The sequence below is a fragment of the Corapipo altera genome, unplaced genomic scaffold (assembly GCF_003945725.1).
Source record: "Corapipo altera isolate COAL_440 unplaced genomic scaffold, ASM394572v1 301, whole genome shotgun sequence".
Lineage (NCBI taxonomy): Eukaryota > Metazoa > Chordata > Aves > Passeriformes > Pipridae > Corapipo > Corapipo altera.
In genome coordinates, this window is record NW_020884926.1 from 46321 (window position 1) to 71838 (window position 25518).

General features: G+C 55.4%; 1 protein-coding gene across 1 annotated transcript; it reads left to right on the plus strand.

Moving 5' to 3' along the window:
* The first annotated feature begins 268 nt into the window (after positions 1-268).
* Positions 269-25518, plus strand: NPHP4 (nephrocystin 4). The gene is made up of 29 exons (XM_027658206.1): positions 269-354; positions 580-794; positions 1606-1737; positions 3390-3562; positions 3877-3941; positions 4211-4366; positions 5113-5249; positions 5975-6141; positions 6223-6349; positions 7756-7938; positions 8060-8189; positions 10389-10435; positions 11104-11294; positions 11374-11565; positions 12192-12379; positions 12632-12792; positions 13197-13377; positions 14242-14358; positions 14548-14657; positions 14797-15014; positions 15112-15301; positions 15454-15537; positions 15632-15788; positions 16107-16192; positions 17038-17123; positions 17205-17376; positions 17927-18106; positions 18924-19067; positions 19241-25518. The coding sequence occupies exons 2-29, from the start codon at positions 657-659 to the stop codon at positions 19379-19381; spliced, it is 4053 nt and encodes a 1350-aa protein (XP_027514007.1). The 5' UTR covers positions 269-354; positions 580-656; the 3' UTR covers positions 19382-25518.

The window sequence follows — 25518 nt, forward strand, 5'->3', positions numbered from 1 at the left end:
ATAACTAGAGCGCCGGGCCTCCCCCATTGGCTGCGGGCCGGCCGGGCCCAGCGCGAGGCCCCGCCCCGCGCGGTGCGGCACCATCGCCCTAGTAACCCGATGCTGAGCCGGGCGCGACCACCCGCCGGGGGGGGGGGACGACCGACGCTGCCGCCGCCGCTTCCGCCCCGCTGCTGCGTCCCGCGCCTCTGCGGGATCGCTCCGGTATCGCTCCGCCGCCGCGTCTCTCCTCTTCCCCCCGGCGAGGGTGCGCGGGAGGCGGACGGCGGAGCGGCGAGCGGCGGCGGCGCGTCCTCTCCTCCCCTTGGCCCGGCGCGCGGTTGGTCGGGTCCGATAAGATGGCGTCGGGGCGCGGTGAGTGAGCGGGGGGGCGCGGGTGGTGCGGGACTGTCCCGGTCCCACGGATGGGGAGCCCGTGGGTGCGCGGGCGGGCCCCGGGCCGGCCCCGGCTGTACCTGTGTGTGCATCCCCAGGCGGGTGCGGGCCGGGCCGGGCGTGGGCAGCGGCGCGTCCCCACCCACGTGCGCGTGGGTGCGCGGGGCTGTGTGTGCTGACGGTGCGGGGTCCGTGTTCCCGCAGGCTGCGTGTCCCCCGCTGTTCCAGCCCCGCGCCCGCCGTAGCCGGCGCCGGGAGGCAGCGGCGACCCCCGGAGCGCGATGGGAGAGTGGGAGCGGGTGTTCCGGCAGCACCAGCCGCTCCCGCCGCACCCGCAGCGGGGCCGCGCCCGCCCCTCGCCCCGCTCTGCCGCCTTCCGCTGCGTCCTCAAGTACCTGCACGGCGCTGCCCTCGCCCAGGTAGGGGAACTCGGCCCTGCGGGAGGACCCTGGCAGTGTCTTGCTGACCCCGTGGCTTCTGCCCAGTCCCACAATTCACAAAATTATGGAATGGTTTGGATCGGAAGGGGCATTAAGGATCATCTCCTTCCACCTCCGTGTCGTGGGCAGGGTTGCCTTCCACTAGACTAGGTTGCTTCAAGCCTCATCCAGCCTGGACAGATGGGAAAGCCACAGCTTCTCTGAGCAACCTGTGCCAGGGCCTGACCACCCTCACAGGGAAGAATTTCCCTCTCCTCTTTCAGTTTAAACCCCTTCCCCTTGTTCCATCACTGTGTTTTTTCTAAGCCCCTTTCAGCATTCCTGGCTGTGTGTGCAGGCCAAACCTCCCAGGGGTGGGGGCTTTCAAAACAAGGTGTTTTTAGGGGGAACTAACTGGAAATCTCGCGGAAACACAAATCACAGCTATGTTTCAATCCCATGCCTTCTCACCTGCAAATTTGAATTAGCCTTTAATTAATTTTTCATTTATTTTTTGTTAACGAAGTATATTTAAATTAAAAATCTCCATGTAGGACTTGAGCATTTGCTGCCCCTTTATTCTGTGCTTAACATTCAGCTTTCCCACTTTTCCTTTGCTCCATTAGTCTCTCGCTTCCAGGCAGGTTCTGCAGCAATGCATGAAGGTGTCAGGGGCCATGTGCCCGAATTGGGCATCCCTTGGTAAACGGGAATTATCTGTCCTCTCTCACCGAAGCGTGTTCTGAGCTCTGGGGGTGCAGAGCTGGCGTGTCCGTGAGTGTCCCCAGTGCCGGTGCCTCGTGCCTTGCAGGGAGCCGAGTACCAGCTGCGCCTGTCCCTTTTCGATGCCACCTACCACCACTTCTTCGGGAGGACGTGGAGGAGTGGCTGGCAGGCTGCCCACGCTGCCCCGCCACGCTCGTCCAGGGCAACCTTCAGTGAGGTAGGGGGCTGCTGTGGGTCTGGGGAAAGGCAGCACCAAACCCTTTTGCCTCCTGACGCTTCCCAACCCTTTGCCCAAGGTGCGCCCGAGACACTGCCTGGTTACTAAGCTTTATGCATGGTTTATTGGGATGGGGAAATTGGGGTGCTGGGTTACCCCCGGGGCTGGTCCCACCATGGGAGCAGCAGTGTGCCACCATGTGCCACCTGCTGTGTTCAGAGCCGGCAGCAGAGAGCAGTATTTCCCCACAAGTGGGAAGGAGGGGAATGAGCAGCTGCCCACCCTCCAGCACACCACTTTCCTCTATCTGGGAACTAAACTCGTCCAAAACTGAGCCAACCAAGGTGCCCCTTACCAGGGAGATCCCATTGCCCCATGGCATGACCCATAGAAAAGATGTCATGTTTTCCAATTCATCACTCCTGTTTCCATTCCTCGGTGCTGCAGGTGAAGTGAAGCACAGCTTGGTGCTGTGCTCTGCCTTATTTACATTGTCAGCAGCACTGAGGGGTGTTGATGTGTGTGTTTCTTTCCCAAGTGTTTCAGTACCGTCCCACCCTGGCTTGTTTTGAAGAGGAATGGATTAAAACTAGGGCAGAGAGTGCTGTGGAGAAAGCTGGATGCTGGGAGGAGCTGCCTTTCCAAACACATTCCCTCTGTCTATAGGCTTCCTGGATGTTTGCTGTGTGACTGGGAGAAGCTGGCAGGAGTTTTGGGGTGTTGGGGGACTGTGTCACAGCCTCTCTGTGGTGGCTGAATTGTGTTGCCTGTCCCTGCAGCTGCAGGGCTCGGAGTCTGGCACAGGGCTGGGATCTTTCAACCGTGTGGTAATCAGCAGGTCAGTGTTGTGAGGAGTTCAGGTGGAGGTGCTGCCTGCACACTCACCAGCCTTGCCAGAGCAGGATGGCAGGAGGGCAGGGATCAGGGTCTGCAGGTGTGCTGGATTTTGTCCTCAGGGTTTAGGGGAGAGGAACGCCCTGTCACAAACCACTGTGTGTGTTCAATGGTACATGGGACCTGCTGTAAGGGCTCCCCGTGCCTTTGCAGAGCGAGCCTTGCTTCTCAACCAGGGGTCAGGTTGTTAAAGCAGCACCTTGCAATAAAGGCTAATGGAATAACGATTTATGTCCTGGGGTTGATGTGGGAATGTCTCTCTCTGTTATCCCTTCCTGACAGCCTGTGATCGCAGTGAATATTTTCTCTTGAACAGTGCAGTAATGAGTTTTTAATAGAAAGATTAATCTAGCTTTAAATCCTATCTGGAGAGGTGACCTGTGTCCCGTCCCCTCCTGCCTTCAGGTCCAGGCCACCCCCATCTCCCTCCCTGCTGCAGGAGGGTTTCCAGCTCCTTTGACTGGCTCTAATGCTGTAGGGCCAGGGTACATCAAAGCCCTGCTCATTTGGGGTCTGCAGCCTGTGAGTCACCCTGGAAAATGGGTGATGACAACAAAAAAAGTTTAAAAAAAAAGGAATAACAATGTTTGAGATTTAAGGATTTGAGATTTCTTACTAGTGTCTGAGATCATCTGTCTGGAAGTTTTAGTGGATGTTCTGCTTGTGCCACTGGCTGTCCCAGTGCAACAGGCATTGCTCTGCCTGCAGCTGCTGCTGCCAGCTCTGGAATATCCCAACTCTTTTCTTTCCCATCCCAGACCGTTTACTTCCACACCTCCTTGAACCACCCTGGCATCGTTGCTGTCGTGGAAGTGGTAGTGAAGGCTAAGAAAGGGGATGAGGGCTCTCAGCACCTTTCCTGTGGCTTTGGAATCATCCCCCTCTTCCGCGGCGGATCTGAGGTGACAGACCCGGCCACTGAGGACAGAGCGTAGGTTCCCCTGCTGCTGAGTGGCAGGACATGCTAGGAATTGGGGTGGCCGTGTGCGTGGCTGCTCGGGGGGAAGAAAGGGTGGTCCTGGGGCTGCAGAGACAAAGCCAGCATTTAGAAAACTGGAATTCTTCACTCTGGGGAAGCAGTGATGGATTTGGGAGGAATGCCTGTCCCCTCTTTAAAGGACAGGGCTTTTGCAGAGTGGGTGGGGGCTGAGCAGGGGCCTTATGGAAGATGGAGATGTAATGGAGGATGGAGATGTGCCTCAGCATGGATTTACTGACCTCTGCACGTGTGCTCTCTGCTTTCAGGCTGAAGCTGTACCATGGCACGCCGCGGGCCCTACTGCACCCACACTTCCAGGACCCTGCAGAAAGTAAGCAGCAGCCAGACATGGCATCTTGGTTTCTTCTTGGTGGCTTCTCTTACCCAAATGTGTGTTGTGCATGTCTGGTTGATGTGATCTGTGTCCTGGTAGTGCTCAGTGGACGTGCCTTACTGCCAGCTGGGAACAGCCTGGCTGGGCAAACCCAGGTTTTCCTTTGCTCCTAGCACATGTGTTCACAGATAATGATTCCTGTAACACTGTCTCCGTGAATCTGTCTCCCCAGTTTTGGTCATTTCGGGTCTTTTTCTTTTCTTCAGAGAACAAATACCTGATGGTGATGGAGAAGAGCCACCTGCAGTATGCCCTGAAGCACCACCAGCCCCTGGAGACAATATTTCACCTCCTTCCTGAAAACCTGCTGGTATCTGGGCTGCAGACGGTTCCTGGCTTGCTGCCAGCATGTGGAGACACGAGTAAGGGCTCCTTCCCTTTCTCTCTGCCTGCGCTGCTCCTGCTGAAGGCAGAGGATCCCCAGGAGGGTGTGGGCAGGGCAGGCAGGGTGCTGGGATGGGATTTCTGGGAGCACCGTTGGACTCTCTGCAGTGCTGCCTCCTGGCAAGGGCATCTCCCCTGTGTGGGGCCGCAGCCCTCACACTCAGAGCTCAGCCTGGAAGGCGTCAAAATGGCTCAGTCTGTTCCCTGTCCGTTAATTGCTTCGCTCCTGGGAAGCTGCTGCCAGGGATAAATGCTGCTTGGTTTAATTACAGTCATTCAGCAGAGTCTTAGGAACAGGCCTTGCAGCTTGTTTAAACTCCTTGGTGGTAGGTTCAGGATCGCTGGGGTCTGTCAGGTTTAGGGGATGAGCTCTTGCCTGCTCAGCCCTTGTTAATCTCTCCCTGTGGCACGTTGCCCTTTGAGTTGCTGCAATTAAAATGTGTGAGATGGAGATTCAGAGGGTAAAAATTCCTCACAGTTCTGCAGCTGAATTATTCTTCAGCTTCCTGCCTGGAAAACCCACTGCTGATGGCTTTGGGGTTGTAACTGTTGCTGCTGAAGCTGAGTGAGGTCTCCAAAGCAGCTGAGTCCCTGTGGCTGCTCAGCCCCGTGCTTGGAAGCTGAGCGGGCAGAGCCACCACTGTGGCACCACAGGGCACCGCAGCACAGCGGGGGTGGCTTTCTGTTTGCTTGGGAAACCTGTGGCCACCACTTTGTCTTTCAGGTGACTGCTTCCAGAAGCCCCGGCTGATGAAGGCGGTCACCTGCTATCTGGAGCAGTTGTCTGTCCGGCTGTACCCTTCCCTGGAGGAATTTGAGGAGGAACTGCTGGACTTCCTGAACAGTGATCGCTTACTTCAGGTAAGTAACGTACTGTGAGAGGCGTGAGGCCCTGGCACAGGTTGCCCAGAGAAGCTGTGGCTGTCCCATCCCTGGAAGTGTCCAAGGCCAGATTGAACAAGGCTTGGAGCAACCTGGGCTGGTGGAAGGTATCCCTGCCCGTGGCAGGGGATTGGAACAAGATGATCCTTAAGGTCCCTTCCAACTCAAACCATTCCATGATTCCATGTTTCTAGGTGCTGCCAATGCAGTCGGGTCAGGGAAGGCACAGTGCAGAGCAGTAATGCCAGTGCCTTGTTTATGGGTGGGGTGGAAAGAGTTGAATAAATGGTACTTGTACATTTGTTTCCCTTGGAGTCTCCAATTTTTTTTTTTGCTGTGGAAGCCTTTAGCTTGCTTCCCTGCTGGATTAGCACGTGGGTTCTCTACACAGGCTTTGTGTTGAACATCCAAACGCTCCTAAGCAGAATTTGGGTTTGCTCTGCTGTGGGAAATGCAGAGACAAGATGCAGTATAGAGTGTGTTTCTGGAGTGGCAACCACTGGCCAGGTCCTTTGTTTGGCAGGTTTGCACCAACTCTGCCATAAAGATGAAAGACTTTGATATCCATCAGCTGCTGGGGGTGTGGGTCCTGTTGTTTGAGCTTCTGAAGGATTGCCTGAGCTTTCCTGGCTGTGGGCAGCGCAGGGAGTGACACTGTGCCGTCCCATGCCACTGCCCGAGCTGTGACAGCTTTCCTGTCCCAGGCTAACGCCGTGCCCGACGGTGACGAGGTGGCCATTCGGGAGCGGCGGCTGCACGTCGGTGTCCACAATGGCCTGCGCTTTGTGCGGGTGCCGCAGGTTGCGGTGCTGGTGCCAGAGACAGAGGTGGTGCCAGGCGGCTGCCGAGGGGCGTCCGGCTCCAGAGCCAGGTAAAGGGGCAGCCCTCTGCTGCTGGTGCTGCTTCTCTTCTGCATTGGATGCTGCCACAGCCACATCTCCATCCTGCACAGGGATGCAGGTCAAGCCCTGGTGCTGAGGAGCCGCATCCACCTGAGTGAAATGGTCCCTCACCCGGCATTCAGGGTCTGCTTCCAGCTGGAATATGTCCTGTGCAGCGCAGGGAGAGCCGGTGGGAAGGTAGGGCCGAGTGTGCGTGTGCCTCGTCTCCATCCTCTGTGGAAGAGCAGAGATCCTGCTGGAAGAGTGAGCCCTGCTCAGGAACTCTTTCTTCTGCCCATTTTGCCATCCTGCTCCTCCAGGTCATGGCAGCTCCTCGTTGCATGGCTGTGCTGCCTAACGAAGGGCAGCACAAAGTGTCTGGGTCTTTTCTGCAGCACTGGATGAAAAACCCTGCAAACGGCCTTGTTGAATCATTTTAATTACATGGGTTGCATTTCTCCACCATGTAGATGGAGGAATGTAGCCTGCAGCAGTCCTATAGTTCTGGCAAGCTAATTTGGAAAATTTCAGGGTTTTTTTAATATAAAAAAGGATTTTCTTTAGGATTTAGCATTTATGCTGAAAAGAGGTTAACCCCTCCCACATTTTTTTTATTTTTTTTTTTCCTCCTTGAATCCTGAGGTTTTTCCAGGTGCTCCAGCCTGATGTTCTCAGACCATAAAGCCAGGAGAAGTCTCTGAGCTTGGTCTCTGAAGTCAATACGCTCTCACCTACTTACTGATTGTTTACTTGCATTTCAGTTTAACCTTTCTGCAGGTTAAACCCAGCTCAGTGAGCGCTGTGTGTTCTCTCCAGAGACCCTGTGCTGTTGGAGCCATTGGCTCCTGGCTGGCTGAATTGATGACCCAGTGCTTGTTAGGAGGCTTTAATCATCCTGCCAAGATATTTGTTGAAAATGCAGCAAACGTCTCTTGTTAGAGCTGTCCAGATCCAAAGTGGGGGAAACGGGTATTTATAAAGTGGGATGTGTGTGCCAGACCAGAGGGATTTGTACTGAGCCTTGCAGCTGGAAATTTTGTTGAGTCCAGCTCTGTTGGAAGGTGGAAGCCCAGTGTCCCACAGAGGCTTGGGGCTCCAGAGGCAGGTCCATCTGGCTGTGCTGGGAGTGCTGGCTGGGGCAGTGGCAGAGCAAGTTCCTGTGGCACAGCCCTGCAGCAGAGCAGTTAATCCCAAAGCCGCTTGTGGAGCTGATCACCTTGTCCTTGTCCTCTGTGCCATAATTAGCTGTGAGGGGGATGGTGGGTGCTGGAAGAGACCTCTCTTGCTTCTGTGCCTCTCCTTTGATTTGAGGGAGGCTATGGATGTACTAGGTAAGTGGAAGCCTTTCCCCTCTGCTAGGGATGGGGGTCAAACACGTATCCCTTCATGCTGCTGCTTGAGCAAGGGGTTACAGAGAGATTAGGTGCTGGAAAGTGAAACGTCTCCAGAACTGGATGAAGGGCAGTGGCTTCTGTGACACCAGAGCCAGGTGTGGGGAGGTGTGTGGTGGGAGACGAGAGCCATTGTCTGTGTGGCAGCACCCATTCCCTGGTCCTGGTGGCGAGGTGGGTCTCCTTGGCACTCACGGTGCTCCCTGTCCCCAGGCCGTGCCCGGCAGTGCCCGCGGTGAGGCGGCCGACATGCGCTCGGTGCGCTGGGCTGTCTGGAGCCCCGACCCGGGCACCGGTGACACGGAGGTGGTCCTGCCCCTGCGTGGCGGTGCCCGCCGTGGCCCCTGCCAAGCCTTGGTCTACCGGACGCCCGCAAGCAGCAGGAGCTCCCGGCAGGTAAGGGCTTGCTGGCCCCTGGCAGCTCTGCCTTGCACTGCTGGGCAGGGATCCACTGTCAGAGGCATGAGGGAGGCTGCATGTAACATGCTGTCTGAAAGCATTTCGTTTCCAATTTCAGGGGAAACACGTGGAGTCTGGGACTGTCCAATTCCATGTTTCTACCGATTCAGAAGAACATCTTGTAACTGCTGCGGAGATCCTATGTAAAGACAGGGACGAATCGGAGCAGCCTCCTACGCCATCGCTGAGTGAGTGTTTTCCAGCTTGCTGACATTTAAAATACAGAGTGTGGCACTGGTGTCTGCTTGGGAGAGAAAACACGACTTCAGCGAGTTTCAGTAAGCTAGTTATGAATTACTGGAGTGAACCAAGTTTCTGTCGAGTTGAATTCAGCTCTGACTTTTTAACTTGCAAAATTCCCCTGTGATAGTATTGCTGAGCCACATGCAGAATCCCCAGGGACTGCTAGCACTGCCCCAGCTCACTCCCATTCCAGGTCATCCTGATGGCAGTGGGGACAGCAGCCACACCAGCAGCACATTCTCACTGCCAGTACTGCTGCTCCTCTCTCTGGATTCTGAGTCCTTCCAGATATGGGGGCAGGAGAGATGTCAGTAAAGGCTGAGGAAAAGAATAATAGTCTTGTTCTGCTGCCACTGAGGAGGTGTGACAGCAGGCTGGGTTTGATGGGTGTGTGCGGGACGTGCTGGTGCCTGGCTGGGGAAGAGCAGGCAGCGTCTGCCTGGGTGCTCGGATACATCTTGTCTGTAGTTTGGGCTGCTGGTGGTCAAGGTTCCAGCACCCATCTGCTCTATTGGAGCTGGAAGGAAAATTGCAGTGGGTTTGGGCACGAGGTTGTGTCCATGCACTAGGCTCCTGGAGATCCTCTCTGGCTTGTTTTCCTCTCGTCCCCCTTTTGTGATTGGTGGAAGCAAACTCCCCTTTCCTCTGCAGTGCCACTCCTGCTGGAGTTGTAGATATGTCTCAAGGTGATGGTCCAGACACCTGGCAGCATTTATTTGTTACAGCTCCCTCAGCTCTCTGGTGCCAGCCTGTGGGCTGGGTGATGCCCACTGCAGCAAGTACCTGTTCCATGCCAGCTCTGATGCTGTGGTGCCTTCCACGAGATGGCAGTGGCACCATGGCTTTGCTGTGACAAATCCTGTCTTTCTGACGGCAAGGAACCAGGATCACCGCTGGGGGGGACTTTGGAGAGGAAGTCTTTTGGGAATAGATGAAGGAGTCTGATGATGTCACAGGGTTTGCCTCCCTTTAGCATGGGCTGCGTCATGGCTGGTACCTTCCTGGTGCTGCTTGGAAGGTTTTCCTGGCGCCTTTCAGCTGGAGGTGGCTGGTATGTTGGTGGAGTTGTGGTGTGGTGAGGGGAGAGGGGAGCATTTGCTGATGATAGGCTTCCAGCCCAGTACTGGTGTGGGGTGCTCCAGCCTGGGAGAGTGGACTGGGGCACAGGCTGTGCCTGGCAAGGAGAGACCCTCAGCAAGGCAATTTTCAGGGATGAGCTGCATGGTATTTCCCTGTGTCCGGAAGGCTTGTGGCACCAGGGAGAGCCTGGGAAGTGCAGTGGTGGTCCTGGAGCTGTGCCCCTCCAGCCTGTACCCCAAGCTTCTGAAAAGACTATTGAGTTCACTTTTTTGTAGAGTTCCATTGGGAAACATGCTGCTGGTCTGGCCCAGGGGAGGTCAAGGGCTTCTTCTGCCACCTCAGCTGCTGGTGGTGCTGATGGATCCATCCATCCATCCTCTCCTTAACGCAGGCCAAAGCCTCCCCAACTGAAAGGAATCAGTGTTTTAGGCATGAGAGGGATGGGGTGGTTTCCTTTGCACAGCAGCCAGCATGGAATAGCTGTGATATACGTGGAAAGCAAAATAAGGTCTCAGCATCACGTGGATGCAGAGATGGAACATCTGTGCCCCCGCTCTGCTGCGAAGGACCCGCGGCTCCTTGAGCTCAGCTGTGCCGGCGCCAGTGAGCAGCCAAATATAAACACAATAAAGCTCCCACTGTTTCGGGGCACAAATGCATGAGCAGATGAAGGGAGTGACAAGAAATAACGGAGATGCAACGAAAACCTTAAGTATCCTAAAACTTTCACGTCTCATTAAGCATCCCACTTGGGCAGCACCGTGTGGCCGTTGGGCACCACGGCGCTGCCAGAGGATGGAGGAGCTGCTGTTTGCAGCAGAGTTAACCTGATTCCCAGCAAAATAACGGATGGGTCTGGAGATGTGCTATGTTAACCCTCAGGCATCAGTCTTGTTGGATAAATAAGTCAAAAGAAGCAGTTCAGCAATGGTAAGCAGCTTTGCTGCACTGCCTTCACCCCCAAAATTGAAAAGGGCTGGCTGGGAGGATGGGGGGGGTTCAGTGGTGGTGAGTGCCTGGGGGTGACAGCTCTGCTACAGCCTCTCTCCTGTCCCTCTCCACAGGAGTGCCAGCCCCACGGCGAGTGTCGACCTCCCCACGGGGACCAGGGGTAAGTGCCACGGGCACCAGTGGACGTGGGTGGTGGGTAGTGGCATTCCCAAGGGATGGTCCCCATGCATCCTCTGCCTGTTTTCCTGTCTGCTGCGGCCAAGAGGGCACTGAGTGTCCTCAAATCCACCTCTTCCCGGCAGCAAAACAGATCCTGCCTGTGAAATGTGGGGAGAGGTTCCCTGAGCTCTTTTCATGCCCCAAGAGTGTTGGTGAGGGCAGCTCTGGTTTTTGACAGCCCAGATTTGCTGGGTCCTATTGTCCCCAGTACGTGCTGACAGCGACACAGTTTGTTCGTGCGGAGCTGCTGGGATTTAAGGAGAGCTATGAATGCCAAGAGCCTTCTTTATGCTGTTTTATATCTTAATGCAGGAATAAATGCACACAAATATTTTTGATGAAATGAAATACCTCATAAGGCCACATTAAGCAGTTTGATCTTCCTGCTACATTTGCTATCCCTCCTCTTGCCAGGGAGCGAGCAGCAGGGAAACAGCAGCGGAGGTGCGAACCCTCACGTGGCCAAGCTGTGCTGCTTCTTGGTGGAAAGGCAATGCTGGCACACGTGGCAGCCGAGCTCCTTTAGCACGGAGGGACTGCTGGCCCACCTTGCCTTGGGGGGCTGCCTCATGGGGCTGCAGGCGCTCACACTTGTCACTCTCCCTCCAGCTGTCTGTGTCCCAGCTCATGGCCTCGCCACGGGGCAAGGACCAGACCCCACTGCAGGATGGGGGCATCACCCACCTGGAGGCCGACCTTGGCTCACTGGACACAGAGCCCGGCGCCAGTGACCAGCTGCGGGCACTGCCCTTCACCCCGCTGCAGGTGCCCATGGCCGCCGTGGGTTTGCAGGCAGGCAGGTGATGCTCGGCTCCCCTTCCCCAGGCTCTCGTGTCCCCACAGCCAATTCCGTGCAGCTCACCCCTGTTTCTCCATCAGTTCCTGTGTGTCCCTCTCCCGTGCCTCCCTGGCGCGCCTGCACGCCGCTGGCTTTCCGGACATCCTGGACCGCAACCAGGAGCCGGTGGAGATCTCGGAGCCAGTGGAGCTGGGCAGTTTCAACCCACGGCTGGAGGAAACTGACCCTCTGCAAGGCAATGAAATAATCCTGCAGTTCCTGGCTTTTGGCAGGTGGGATGGCAGCTCGTGGTGGTGCCTTCTGTGGGCAGATCTCAGGGGCCTCCTGGGCAGAGTCCTTTCCCCAGATCCTTCTACCTGCTTCCCTGCTTGGGCAGGAGAAGTCCTCACAGAGGTGCCTCTTCCTCCAGCACCTGCCATGGAGGCAAATCCCAGAGGGTTTTATGATGATGCTCTTGTCCTTTCCAGGCACTCTTAAGTCATAATCCATTTTTTTTTAATTGGATCCATGAGCCACAATGTGATGTCAGAACTTGTTAATGCAGGGTTTCTCCAGAAATGCAAATGGAGTTGGGGAAGTTGGCACCCGAGGGGTGGCTTTGGCTGGATAAGGCCCCGCTTCTGTTTTTTCCGTGGCTGGCAGCAATGCTGTGAGAAGGTAACGCTGCCTTTGCTGGGTGCCTCCATCACAGCATATGGCAGGAGACAGCTGGAATTACTAAGCTTTTTGGAAAGTTAAGGCAAACCATATGGCTGCTGTCTTCAGAGAAGTCCAAATACTTGTGATGCTGCCAATCTTCTCTTGTTCTTCTGTCTCTTGGCATGTGCCAAATGCATGAGGAGCTCGTGATGGGGCGGCAGCACTGTGCCACAAGCTAACCCAAACCCCTCTCCTCAAGGGATGCCCAGGGCAGTGTGGAGGGGCCATGGCCGAGGACCATCTTCCTCACCTTCCAGTTCTACCGTTTCCCGCCGGTCACCACGCCACGACTGCAGCTGGTCATCCCGGAAGGGGGGTCGGTGACCGGGCTGGCTGTGCCGGCACAGCTCCTTGTCCGGGTGAACGAGGACGGGACGTTTGGCACCAGTAAGCTCTGATTTTAGCATCTCTGTGTGGCTGCTCCTCTTAGTTGGGCAGATCTGGGCTCGCCTCCAGGCTGAGGGATGGGCTGGTGTCTGTTAATAGCAAACCTCTGCTGGTTTGCACGTTGTGAAAAACATTCAAAATGTCCGGTGTTTGAAGTACATCACTGAGTGCTGGTGGGCTGAGGTGCATGTGGGGGCTGCCCAGATCCCACCACACCAAGTGCCGTGACTGTGATGCTGTGGTGTCTTGCAGGACCCCCGGGCTTGCAGCTGAAGTACATGGTGGATCCGGCTTTCCTGCGGCCTGGAGAGCAGCTCTGGTTCCTGCGGTACCTGGCCGAGCACAGCCTCCAGATCGACGTCTGGGATGGAGACTCCCTGCTCCATGTTGGGTCTGCTGCTGTTAAATTGGAGGTATTGGTTAGATTGAAGGTCTTTGCCCTTGAGCTTCTGTGACTGCTAATGCTGAAGGACCCCCCTTCCCATGCACAGGGCCAGGGAACAGCCTGGCTCTCCCTTCGGTCCTGTGTTGTGATGCCTCTGTGCTGTCCTCACATCTTCAGTAATGGAGATACCGTCAGCCCCTCTGTATAACCCAGTCCGGTGTCAGCCCTAATTGTGGGATTTGTTGTCTTCTCCTCCAAAGCGATGGCAAAGCATTAGCTTTCTTCCCCTTCCCTGGAACTCCAGCAGTATTTTAGGGCTAGACCCCCCCAGAGCCAGGACATCCAGTGGCATCCTTACCCAGAGCCCTTGACCCCCTGGACCAGACTCCCCAGTAACTCATTATACCTTGCCTGTCCTTGCCTTGTCCCCAGCCCCTGCTGCGCCAGGGCCAGGCGGCCGTCAGGACCTACCACGAGCTGGAGGTGGCCACGACCGAGTACGAGCCGGAGGGGCCGGTGCTGGGCCGGGAGGCGCTGCGGCACGGAGCCCTGCGGCCCCTCGGCGTCCGCGTGGCTCTGAGGGGCCGCCTCCACCTCTGCCTGGCCAACGTCGGTGAGAGCCCACTGCTCACACTCCCCAAGGGCTTGGGTGGGACACGCAGAGTGCACAGGGCTGTACCTGAGCGAGAGCCGGGCTGGCCCTTCCCAGAACCTGCTGGCTGTGTTTAGTTTATATATTTAATTTCGTGTCCTATAAATGTGCAGTGACTCCAGGTTTTAAAATCTTATCTACAGAGGAAAGATTAGCTCCCTATAAGATATCTTAAATCGTCATTTCCATACTTTGCCTGCAAAGGGCCGATAAGCTCCTGGGAAGGAGAATCTGAGATCCACAACCCAGGGAGAGGTTTAAGTCGCACCCCGCCAAAGAAGAGGGAGGGAGGAAACAGAGCTGCTGCACTAGGACAGCAGCTGCCTTTGATTGGTGTTTTTCCCATCATCTTTTTTATTTTTAAATTTTGAAATATTGTTAAAAACAGGATGGCAAAGCTTGGTGCTCCTGCCCAAAGGATGAGGACAGGATGTGTAATCTGGTTAAGTACCCACTGGGTTTAGAGCTTTGTCTGACTCTGCTTGGCACAGCCTTTGCAGGAGTGGGACACGCAGCCAGGCGTGGCTGTGCTGGTGGCAGTGCTGCAGCCCAGGGAGGGAGAACACAGAAATGAAAGCAGGAGCCAGTGGAGGGCTTGGGATGGTGTGTGCTGTCGGTGCCACTCCATTGCTGGGCAGGCGACTCTGTGGTGGAACAGGTTTCGGGGAGCACAGTGGGGCTCTCAGGGCATCCTTGGCCTCCAGATATTCCCTCCTACTTGTGTAACTTGGCTGAACAGAGCTGCAGGGAGATAAAAATTGGCAGTAGATTTTATAACAATGAAAATGGATGATTTCCACTCACTCCTGTCTCTGCTCATGGCAGGTCACCCGTGCGAGGAGATTTCGGGGCAGCTGCCATCCCGCTCCCGCAGTGTCCCTGCACCAGACAGCACTGTCACCATCCCAGCTGGCAGCTGGCGCTCCCTGAACACTGGTGGTGGTGAGTGCTGCCAGGATGGGGCTCGGCCTGTCCTGCTGTGGGTTCAGGTGGGCAGAGTCTCTGCCCCTGCATTGCCAGCTGTGGGTCAACTGCCACCTCTGGCACTCCCCGGTCCCGCAACATCGTGGGGTCGTGGGGCTGCACTGTCTGGGGGTCCCTCACTGGTGCCGTGGTGCTCTCTCCTGGCAGGCGGGCGGACGGTGCGGGCGCGGAGGTTGGTGGATGTGGACAGTGAGCTGGAGGCCGCCCTGCGCAGTCGCCGACCAGAAGTGAGCCTGACACCCCCCTGGGCACCTCCAGTGAGGCCACGGCCACCCCCTGGCACCGGCTGTGGCACATGGTGCTGGCGTGGCTGAACAAGGATGTCGACAGCAGGAGGGCACAGGGGCTGGGGACCCCATGGTGGCTCCAGGCTTACAGTCCCCTCCCTCCTGGCAGGGCTGGCCGAAGCAGCGTGCCTGGGACCTGCAGGTCATCAACTCCTACCGGGATCACATCAAGGGCGAGAGCATCTACCAGATGCTCAGCCAGGCCATCACGGCCACCCGCACTGTGTACGCCGTGCTGGGGACAGCTGAGTTCTTTGAATTTGCCCTGAAGAACCCATACAGCATCCAGCACACCGTGACCATCGAGGTTGACCACCCTGAGCTCAGGTGGGGGCCGAGCTGGGGTCACCCCTGTGTGCGTGGGGTGATGCCAGGATGGTACCAGTTCCCAGCCAGTCCTCACCTCTGCTGCTCGCTCTCCCAGTGTCATACTGGACCCGAGGGAGTGGCGCCATTTCAAGGAGCTGACCAAGAGTGTTACGCCAGTGGAGGAGGAGATGTTCCATCTCCGTGATGACCTCAAGCCTCAGGTCTACCTGCGTCCCAGTGAGACTGTCCACATCCCCTTCAAATACCAGACCTTCTCTGCAGACCCTGCCGTCACTGTGGCACAGGTAGGCACGGGTCCCTGTTTTGAGCTGTTCCCAAAAGGAAGTGTTCCCTTGGCTGTATTTGCTGATGCAGAGGAGGGTGCTATGGCCTCAGAGAGCACTGCACAGCCACAGCAGTGCTGCATCCTGAGGCAACCCCCTCTTGCACCCTGCAGGGGCCATCTGGGCTGGGCACCAGTGCCAAAACAGACACCCCCTCCCTTGGGAAGAGCGGGACTGGGCGGACTAAGCTCATCCAGGTTAGGGAGCCAGGTGAAACACCGCCCAAGGGGCTGTGCGGGAGGAGCGGCATCACTGGAGAACCCCATCCCTCTCCCACTGGCCCCGGGACAGGTCTCCTTCCAGGTGAGCGGGGGGAAGCCCATTGCACTCCTGCGGGTGAAGGTGGAGCCACAGCCCCACGTGGTGGACCAGACCTTCCGCTTCTACCACCCGGAGCTCACCTTCCTGAAGAAAACCATTCGGCTGCCACCCTGGCACACCCTCCCTGGTGAGTCTGTTGTGTGCCCGTCACGGCGCGGTCTTTTCTCTCTTAGTTGGCATCTGTGGTTCACGGGGCCTTCCTGGAGGCACAGCAGCATCCAGAGAGCACATCACTGCTTCCTCACCCCTTCAAAGCCCCGGGCTCCTCACTTCCTCTCCATCCACCTTCCTCCATTAATGTCATCCCCAGTTCCCCACACCAGTACACCCCTGTGGTTTGCTGGTAGCCCAGCATGAGGGGTTCTGTGGGTGGCTGTGTGGGGCACATGGAAACAGCATAGGCAGAGAAAAGGCTCAAGTGAGTTTCCTTGGTCCTGGTCCGCAGGCACACCGGTGGGGGTACCAGGGGGACAGCCTGAGATGTTTGTTCGTTGCAGCGACCCCGACATCATTTGCGAAACCAAAGCCTTGGTACGTTACCCTTCAGCATCGCTGTACTTTGCATCCTTCTCCTGCGGGTTGTTTTGGTTGGTAGGGAGCTGCCAGCGTAGGTGGAAACACGGAGCATCCCCAAGTACCAGCCCGTGGCAGTGACACACTGGCAGCGATGAAACGGGAATTGCTTTTTATTCCCAATTAAAAGGAGCCACATTGTTTTGGCGGGGGAGGCTGAACGTGGCCCTTATCGCGTCGCGCAGCAGCCTGTGCTCGCTTGTTCTTTTGAGCAAGTATCAGATGATTCAGACACTGGGGAAAGCAGCCTTTTGTCGGGCTGGGATAGACCTTCCCACTGCTCGGGGTATCCGCACCCGCCGGCAGCGCGTGGTGGGACGGTGTGTCCTCAGGGACACAGCCTGTCCCTGTCCCTGCTGGGGGTGGTGAGACAGCTCCGTGCCCCAGCCCTGTGCCGCTCTCCTGGGCTGGCTCTGCAGCTGGGGGTGGTGGAAGGGAAAAATAAACTTGGGCATGTCCGTGCAGATGGTGACGAGGGATAGTTGCTAATTGCTGTTGCGGAAATATGTTAGTATGGTAATTGGATTAGGGCTTGTTAGAAAACTTGCGGAAAATTTGCCAAAATTTGATTACAGATGCAGACCTGGAATGCGATAGTCATTTGTATCCTCTTTTGTAATTAAAAATACGGGAAGAGCTCAGCCAAGCTGTATAATAACTTAATAACATAGTTTAACGAGGGGCTGAAAGCATCTGCTTTCATAAGGGAGTTGGTGGTGGGTTCCTGTGTTAATGGGAGGACAGCCCTGGGGTCCTTGTTAGCTGGTCTCGGGGTCAACTTCTGGGATGATGCTCTGGTGCAGGGGCCTGGCGAGCCGCAGGACATCTTCCTCAAGGTAGCTGGAGGACCAAGTCCACAGATCAAAAAGTTCTTTGTTGCTATTTATACGTAAGTAGCAGGACCTCAAAGGGGTGGGGAATGCTGACTCCCGTGGTGTGTGATGAGCCCTGTCCGTCTGTCCATGCGCAGGGACGCCTGGCTGGCAGCACCTGTCCAGATCTGGCAGTTCTACCTGCACTCTCTGCAGCGCCTGGATGTCACCTGCACGACCGGGCAGCTCACCCGCCTCTCCCTGCTGCTGCGCGGCACCGCGGCCCCGCGGAGGGTGCGGGCCTTCACCTCCCACCCCCAGGAGCTGGAGGTAACCCCTGCAGCAGGCTTGGGGCTGGCTGGCCTGGGTCAGCCCAGAGAAATCCCCTCCGAGAAGGGAATGCCAGCCCAATCGGAATTATGAACAACCGAGAGCCGTAAAGCGTTTGCGATAATTATCTTTTGATTAGAGCTGTCATGTGTAGGATCATCGGCGCGAAACCCCGGAGGGCAAATTATCTGCGTTAATGAGACCGTCTGAAGACTCACAATTCCTTTAGAATTCGTTTGGCCGCGATTGCAAATGTGAATAATAAAAGGCACAAAAACTCCATTGCCGTCCTGTAAAGGAAAGGCAAAGGCTCCCCAGGCGAAGCCTGTGTAGGGGAACCCCTGGACTGGGCAGGCGCTGTCTGTCCCCGAGCAGCGCTTGTCCTTCCCAACATGAATTAGTTCCAGGGTATTCCTGGGGGTGGGATTCAATAGCTATGGCATAAGGTATGAATTTTCTAAGAGCAGTTGGGTCTAGTTGATGCTCCAAGCTGGACATTGCAGGGCTGTGACTGGCTGTGGGTGGCTGTACCTCCAGGTGTTGTTCGCAGGTGGATCCGAACGGTGCCTTCCTTCTCCCCGCCAATGGCATCCAGGACCTCTATATCGGCGTGAGGCCGCGGCGGGCTGGCAGCAAGTTCATCTACCTCAACCTGGTGGACGTGGAGTACCACCAGCTGGTGTCCTCCTGGCTGCTCTGCCTGTCCTGCAGGCAGCCCCTCATCTCCAAGGTACGGTGGCTTTTGTGAGTGAGAAACATGGTGATGGTGCTGGATCGGTGGTCGCAGTCCCGCCAGTTACCTGGGGCTGTCTCCTGCTTCTTCCTCTCTTTCCATCTGTGTTTTTTTTGGCGCTTGCCACCCTGAGCACACATTTAGCCCTTGGGCACTTGAATAATCTCACGAAGCCCCTGGTAAAATGCCTTTCAGGCTGTTTTGGAGGCAGCCCCACGCTGAGGAGCAGCAGCTCGGATGTATTCCCGGTTGTGAAATTAGAGCTGTAGCATGCTGCTTTCGATTAGCACTGTGCTGGTGGAGGCCTTGCCTCAAAGACAGAAAATTACGTTTCCTGGCTAATGTGTTTCTTCTAAAAATACTTTCCTGAACCCCTTAGTACCAAGAGAGGTTCAGATTGGCGTTTACACTGATGCCCCAGTGTCCTGCCACATGCTGCTGGTGCCATGGGATGTTAGAGAATCAGAGTAGTTTGGGTTGGAAGGGACCTTTAAAGGTCATTGAGTCCATCTAGTTATCTGAGGCAGTGCCATGGCTGTCCCAGTGGACATCCATGAATGAGCTGGAGAAGGAACTGACCAGTCTCCTCTGCTCTCCCAGCCCTTCATCCTTTGGGCTGGTAATTAATTGCTACTGCTTTTCTCAAAGGTGGGTTCTTTCTGCTGGCTGGCAGAGCAGATGTGAGGTGTGGGAGGGGAGGGAAGGCAGTGTGTGGGAGGCAATTCTCCAAGGTTGGCTCGGGGGAGCGCCCGTTTTTCCTGCTGCCCACCCTGCTGTCTGTGCTGCCTCCCCCACGGCTCCTGCTCCCCCACAGGCCTTTGAGATCTCGCTGCCCGTGGGAGGGGGGAGAGGCTGCAACAAGCGCATCACCTACACCAACCCCTACCCCTCACCCCGGCTCTACTTCCTGTGCACCAACCGCCCCGACCTGCTGCAGTTCAAGGAGGACTCCTTTGAGGTATGTCCTGCTGCCAGAACTCCCCCTTGCCAGCCCCTGGTGCTCATCGGGCTGGACCGTGGGATGCTTGGCAGGTGCCTGGTGTGCCACTGTGGGAGGGCCATGCTGGGAGGGTGGGCAGGTGAGGGGGTCTGGCCAGGTCCTGCTGCCACGTCCCACCCGCTGTCCCGCAGGTGGCTGGTGGGGAAGTTTACACCATCGGGCTGCGCTTCGCCCCGAGCCAGGCCGTGGGGGAGGAGGAGATCCTGATTCACATCAATGACCACGAGGACAAGAACGAGGAGACCTTCTGCGTGAAGGTCCTTTACCAGTGAGCCCACCTGCCTGCCCACCATGGCAAAGCGCTGGTTCCTGTGCCAGCTGTGGCCTCACCGGCAGCGCTGCCTTGGGGGTGCCCGTGTTGTCGGATGGGGGGTGATGAGCTTGGTCCCCTTGTAGTCACCTCCCCAAACCAGGGGTCTCTCTGTCACTGGGATCCCCGGGCACTGCCGTGAGTGCCAGTGGTGCCACATGGCTCCATCTGCACAGAGCGGGGAGAGCGGATGTGTTTGTTACAGCACTTTACAACCACAGGATCTTTATTTTTGTTAAACATGACAATATATTAGGCACTTTGGAGTCTTTTTTTAACTTAAAAAGTTTGCAGATTTGATTCTGCGGAATATTTTTAAAGTATTTTGGACTCTGTAGTGAGTTTTGTACACGCTGAAGTGGTTTTCTGGGATTTTTGATACTTTTTACTTATCCTTGATCCATTAAAATTGCTGTGCACAACTGGCAGGGTGCAGCAGCATTTTTTTCAGGAGGAGGTGGAAATCTGCAGTGTCCCTGTCTTGTAGAGGCGAGTGCTGGAGGTCCTCTCTGTCACCCCCATTCCTTGGAGCATCCTGGAGGTCAGGGCAGGGACTGTGAATGGGAATGGTGGGAAGGGCAGCCCACCACCCTGGAAATGCTGCCTTGCTCTTCGCTAATTCACCCGAGGCTGGTGAATCAGTGGCCCCAATGAAGTCGGGTGCCGAGTTCCTCTGCCTCCCTCGCACTGATGGGAAATGACAGCTCATATTTTAGAACTGATTATACTGTCTGCGGCACTGGGAGGCCCTGAAGTTGTGTTATTAAAGTAGATTAGCTGAATAATTTTTATTACATTTTCACACAACGATATTTCTTGAGGCTTATGAATGAGCTGGTGCTGTACCCGCAGCAGAGGCAGCCTGAGTGGTGAATGATGTGCCAGGCATTCAGGGGACGCCAACACAGGGACTCGAGCTCAGCTGGTGCTCGTGTGGTGAGTGCTGCCTGCTCCCCTGGAGCACAGGGCTGTGGCCCAGAATCTAGAGAACTTAAGAAAAAGAATGTTAAGAAAAGTTGATAAAACTTTTCCCTTAGGAAGTGGAAGTGTTTTGTGTTTCAGCTGCTTGGCATTACAGCCAGGGCCCTTGGAAGTGCTGCTGCTGCCCACTGGAACATGGGGCAAGCGTGGGGGCAGCTTCCTGGGCTCCCCCTTGTTAATGAAGTCCTTCCCACTAATGACAGTGAACTCAGAGTGCCTGTGCCCGGCCTGCAGCTTGGTGTGCTCTTCCTGTTTGCATTCACATCAGGAAAGAAACTGGATTCCAGTAATGACAGAATTAATTTGCTCTGAAAATCTCAGCTCGTGTCTCATCACCCAGGTGCACAGGGAGGGAAAGGATGAGGAAGCCTTTCCATGGGTTCAGTAACTCCTGGGGGTGCTGTGCCCTCCTGGAGCACAGACAGATGGGACCCTCTGGGGACCAGAGTGTCGCTGCCTTTGTGAAGGCACTGCTGGGGTAGCAGCAGAGGAATAAGGAGAGGGGAGAGACCTGCAGCACCTGGGGCAGGGAGGGACCACTAAACAGTGGCAACTACTAATGAGAAAATAAGAAAAAGAAACATAGGCATTGGGTGCAAGGCTCTTGCAGCAGCTAAAGCCCATTGGGAAGCTGGCTCCCAGGGTGCCAGGGCCTCAGCAGGGTTCACCGCCAGCCCAAACTTTTAAACCCAGCTTGTTTTCCCCATTATGAGGAGGAAATTGTGACTGCCTGAGAACCCTCTAATTAAACAAAGCCTCACCATAATATTTGCTGGGAGCTCGCCAGCCCTGTAATATGACATTACCAGGCATCTTTATTAGCTGAATTGGGTATTTAGCATCTCTGCCAAACTGAAAGGCAATTGAGGCGTGTGGAAGCAGCACTGTAGGATCCAGCAAAGGGTGCTATGACCTGCTGGTGAGGCTCGGCCACACAGAGGGTGGCTGCATCACCCTGGGGGGCTTCCCCCACAGACAGACCTCCTCTTGGTTATTTCCCTGTCACCCAAATCCAGCACAGCAGCCCCAGCATGGGACTTTGGGAGGTTTATTCCACGTTTCTCCCACTTGTCTCGCTGAAAGCGCGACACCCACTTGATAAAACCTGATTTAATGGTTACAAAACCCGGAGATAAAGCTGCTCTTAATGGATTTCTTTAAGATCAAGGCTGTCAAAGACCAGGCTCAGAATCCTTTCTACAGCGAGAGTGACTATATTAAGTGCACTCAATCACGCCCAGGCGAAGGTTCCCTAAGTGAGACTCTGGCTGGAAGAAATGCATTTTATTAGTGTCTCTGGAGAAAGGAGCTTGGCAGGAGGGACGAGGAGCCTCCAAGCTGTGGTGGCTGCAGTCTGGTTCAGCTGCAATGGATGGGATGTGAAGGACTCTGCAAAGCATGTCCTTGCTCCCTGATTGGGTCCTGCAGGGAGGAGGTTGATGGGCACTGTGGTGACATTGCACAAGGGTGACATTGCATGGCAGTGGCCCCTGTGTGGGGCAGGTGGCTGATCAGGGAGGGATGCTCACCTTGGGATGGTGCTTACAAACACACCTCACAATCCTCTCTATGGAGCTTGGCCCCTGCTGGGTCTGAGGGAGAGTGAGACATTCATGGTGGTGATGCTCAAAGACTTTTGGGGGTCTTGGATGGGACTCGCCCCAGCCAGGGAGTGAAGGAGAGGGGTCTTGGCTACTCTGGGCAGACCAGAGCTTAAACAAAGATTAGTTTTTCACAATTTTCAGCTCCAGACCAGAGTTTAAACACAGATTAGTTTTTCATAACAATTCACAGTTCCATAATGAGAAATTTGCAGCAGTTCTAAACTGCTGGTTGCTTTTAAATCATTTCCCATCTTTCTGTCTCAGGCTTGACATTTGATGACGAATTGAGTCTCTGTGTTCATTTACCCACTGATTTATTGTACGGAGGTGGGAAGCTGCGGCCACCTTAGTGAAGGTCAACACAGAGTGTTTGCTTGTAATTTCCAAAGACTATTAAGGTTTTTAAATAAACCCTGGGGTTGCTGTAGGCAATGAAGGCCCCTCTGGTTAGGCTGCTCCTGCAGCAGATCCCATCAGATGATTAGGAAGGGTTTGTGAGCAGATCACTTGAGTCATCGGTGTGAGGTGCCCAAAGAGGTACATCAAAATGCACCCCAAAGTCATGTTTAGAGAGCACTTGATTTTAGGGGCACAGTGAGCCGGGTGCTGACAGCCACTCCTCACCTCCCAGCCCAGATTAGCATGGGGTTCCCATTCTGCTTTTCCCTCGCTCGCTGACCCTGTGCTCATCCCTGAGAGGTTGGGGGGAGCTGCCCCAGGACGTTGCTTTGCCTCCTGCCGCAGGAGCCGCTGTTTGTGAATCTGTCGGGCGGGTGCGAGCAGAGCGGGCTGTGCCAGGAGGTTCGGCTGCGCAAATGTCACACCGATCTTATCTTGGGGGAAACATCCCTCAGTAATTACAGTCAATGAAAAGTCCTGCAATAAAAGCCTCGGAGGCTGCAGCCTTCTGTTTATCTCTGAAGTACGTGCGGAGGGAGCTGGGAGCAGGAGGTGCCGGTCCCTGCGGTCCCTGCGGAGTGGGGACGGTGTCAGGGTTTGCCTTCACTTCGGGGGGTGGGCAGGAGGATGCTCTGAGCTCTGCCTGCACCAACCATCTGCCCCTGTGCTGCCAATTAATGAGCAAATTCAGAAAAAAAGAGAAACGAAATCTCTCCATGGATAATTGGCACACAGAAAAGGGGCCAAATGAATTAAATAAATCCTTTGCCATGACACTGGCCCCACTCAGCTCCCTGCCTCTCACAGCAGCTTTTCAAGCCTAATGGTATCAGATACTCTTTTGGCACCCATTTTCGGAGCTGCATCCCACCCCTGCTGCTCCTTAATGCAGCTCATCTCCTGCCCGTGGCTCCCAGGGCCTCCACTGAATCAGCACTTCAAATTAAAGTCTTCCCCACTGCTCCCTGGTTTCCATGGAGATCCAAGTGGATGCTCCTTCTTCCTCCTGAGTCGGTGGAGAGGCCCCCTCCTGGGGATGGCCCTCAGGGGAACTTTGGGGTCCCTGAGCATCCAGTGGCTCTGCAACTGCCTTTGCCACGTGCTGCTGCCAGCAGACTTTGGCTTTGGTCCTGGCGTGCTGGTGCCCTGTCCTGGTGCCCCGTTACACAGCAGAGAATCCCACAGGTGCTGGGAACAGGCTCCCAGTGTAAGTTATCCTCCCACACTGGAGCTGATCCTACTCTGCTCTTCAGGGACCTTGGCCAGAAGAAACTCTTCTCCTCCATTGGGAAGCAGCCCTTTGGCTGGACTAGGACCAGGTTGGTTTGTTTGTATCTTTACTTAAACTATGAATAGACTTTGTAGTCTGCACAGAGGTTTCCTGAGCATTGCCTGGAGCTGTTTGGCCAAAGCTGCTCCAGCAGTGGGAATGGGGTGGGAATGCCCTCACATGAGTGACTGAATGGGCAAATAGCTGTGAGACCTAAGAAACAACAGTAATTACAGAGCAAAATTGTTATTAATGTACTAATTTACATGGGAGTCAGGCTGTATGTAATTACACTTTGGGATCATGATAAGGTTAATGCATTTACCTTCCTGGGTATTTATAGACACTTGGAATTGTTCTCTCCGTAAGAACCACACGTGTGTATTCCTGGCCTTGTGGGTCTGGCAGCTGAAGAGGGGTCAAGGGTACGAGGAGGTTTGTTGCTTTTTGCTAATATTGCTCACAGGGGAATTTGGGGCAGCAGCAGCCCTGGCTGCATGGCTCTGGGGCATCCCAGGGGATGCTCACAGAGGGGATGCATCCAGTGGCTTCCCGGAGCCTCTTGGATCATGGTCAAACGAATGCTCTGTGGCATGTATACAACTCTGAGGGGAGCTGCCCCAGGGGCCATCAACATCTGGCATTTGGCTACCTGGAAATCCCCCCAGCCTCTGGGCTCAGCAGCAACCACCTGGGCTGGCAGAGGGAGCAGCAAACACGACCTGTTCATACTCAACAAATCAGAACTTTTCGAACACCTCGGAAACTTTCTGATATTGGCAAAAAGCCTCTGCCTGTGAGGATGCTGTTCCCCATGCCAGGCCCACGTGTCTCCTTCAGCAGCCACTGCTCAGGTGGCTGTGGCCGTGGGTGCCCCAGAAATGCCAGGCTGGAGCAGGGCTGTGTGTCTGCAGAGGGGCTGGGGGGAGCCCAGGGACTGCTGCCCTGGCGCTCGGCATCGCTCCGGCTGGATGGGAAAGGGAACGAGCTGGGCAGGATGGGACGGACCTCGGAGTCCCCCTCCTCAGGGACATTCTGGCTTCTCCCCAGCGCCTCAGGAGCTCTGCCCTGCTCCAGCCCACCTTTATTAATGTCACACTGGGAAATGTCAGCTGGGTTTGCTGAGCATCCCTTGGCACTGAGCCCTCCCGGCTGCGCTGGCTGCCGAGCCCACGCGTGCGGAGCCGCTCGCTCGCGGGCCACTCGCGCGGCCACCAAGTGTCACCAGGGATATTTCTCCTGGTGTCACATGGGGAGGGCAGAAGGATACTGCAGAAGGTCAGCACAGCCCTAAAAATATGTCTCTGTGTGCGCAGGGCTGTATTTTTGGCTTCTTCATAATCCAACCCACACACTGCTAGTGAAAGGCTTGAGAGGCCTGGGCACGGGCACCTTTAGGAATGAGGGAAAGGTTTAATAAGGTTATGGGAGGCCTTGAGGACCCCTTGGCTTGGCCTTTCACTGGTTCACAGGGAAATAATGTGTGAGTGGCTCCAGGGAGCCCAAGGCTCCCCTTCCACTATAGAACTCCACAGTAGGGTGGTCAGAAAGGGAATTGCCAGAGGAGCTGATGACGCCCAGCAACATCCCAAATATTTCTCCAGAAATCAATGCAGAAGTTTATTCCTCTCTTTAGAGAAGAAGAAAGGAAGGGGAAGAGGAAGGAGAAGGGGAAGGGGGTTCTAGACTGCCTATCAGGCCTGTTTAACTGCATCGTGTAAACCCATTTTTACAACTGTGTAAGTTTGAGTAATGTGTGTTATTTTTGCAAACTGTTTCCACATGGCTGAATTTCTTGATGACAGAAGTGAGTACATGCACAGGGTTATGCAAATGAAATACTTA

Bases quoted from the DNA above. Each gene is read 5' to 3' on its own strand.
- NPHP4 (XM_027658206.1), top strand. From the start codon at position 657: ATGGGAGAGTGGGAGCGGGTGTTCCGGCAGCACCAGCCGCTCCCGCCG. The intron at 5,250-5,974 runs GTAAGTAACGTA...TTCCTGTCCCAG, and splicing joins ACAGTGATCGCTTACTTCAG to GCTAACGCCGTGCCCGACGG. The intron at 6,142-6,222 runs GTAAAGGGGCAG...CATCCTGCACAG, and splicing joins GCGTCCGGCTCCAGAGCCAG to GGATGCAGGTCAAGCCCTGG.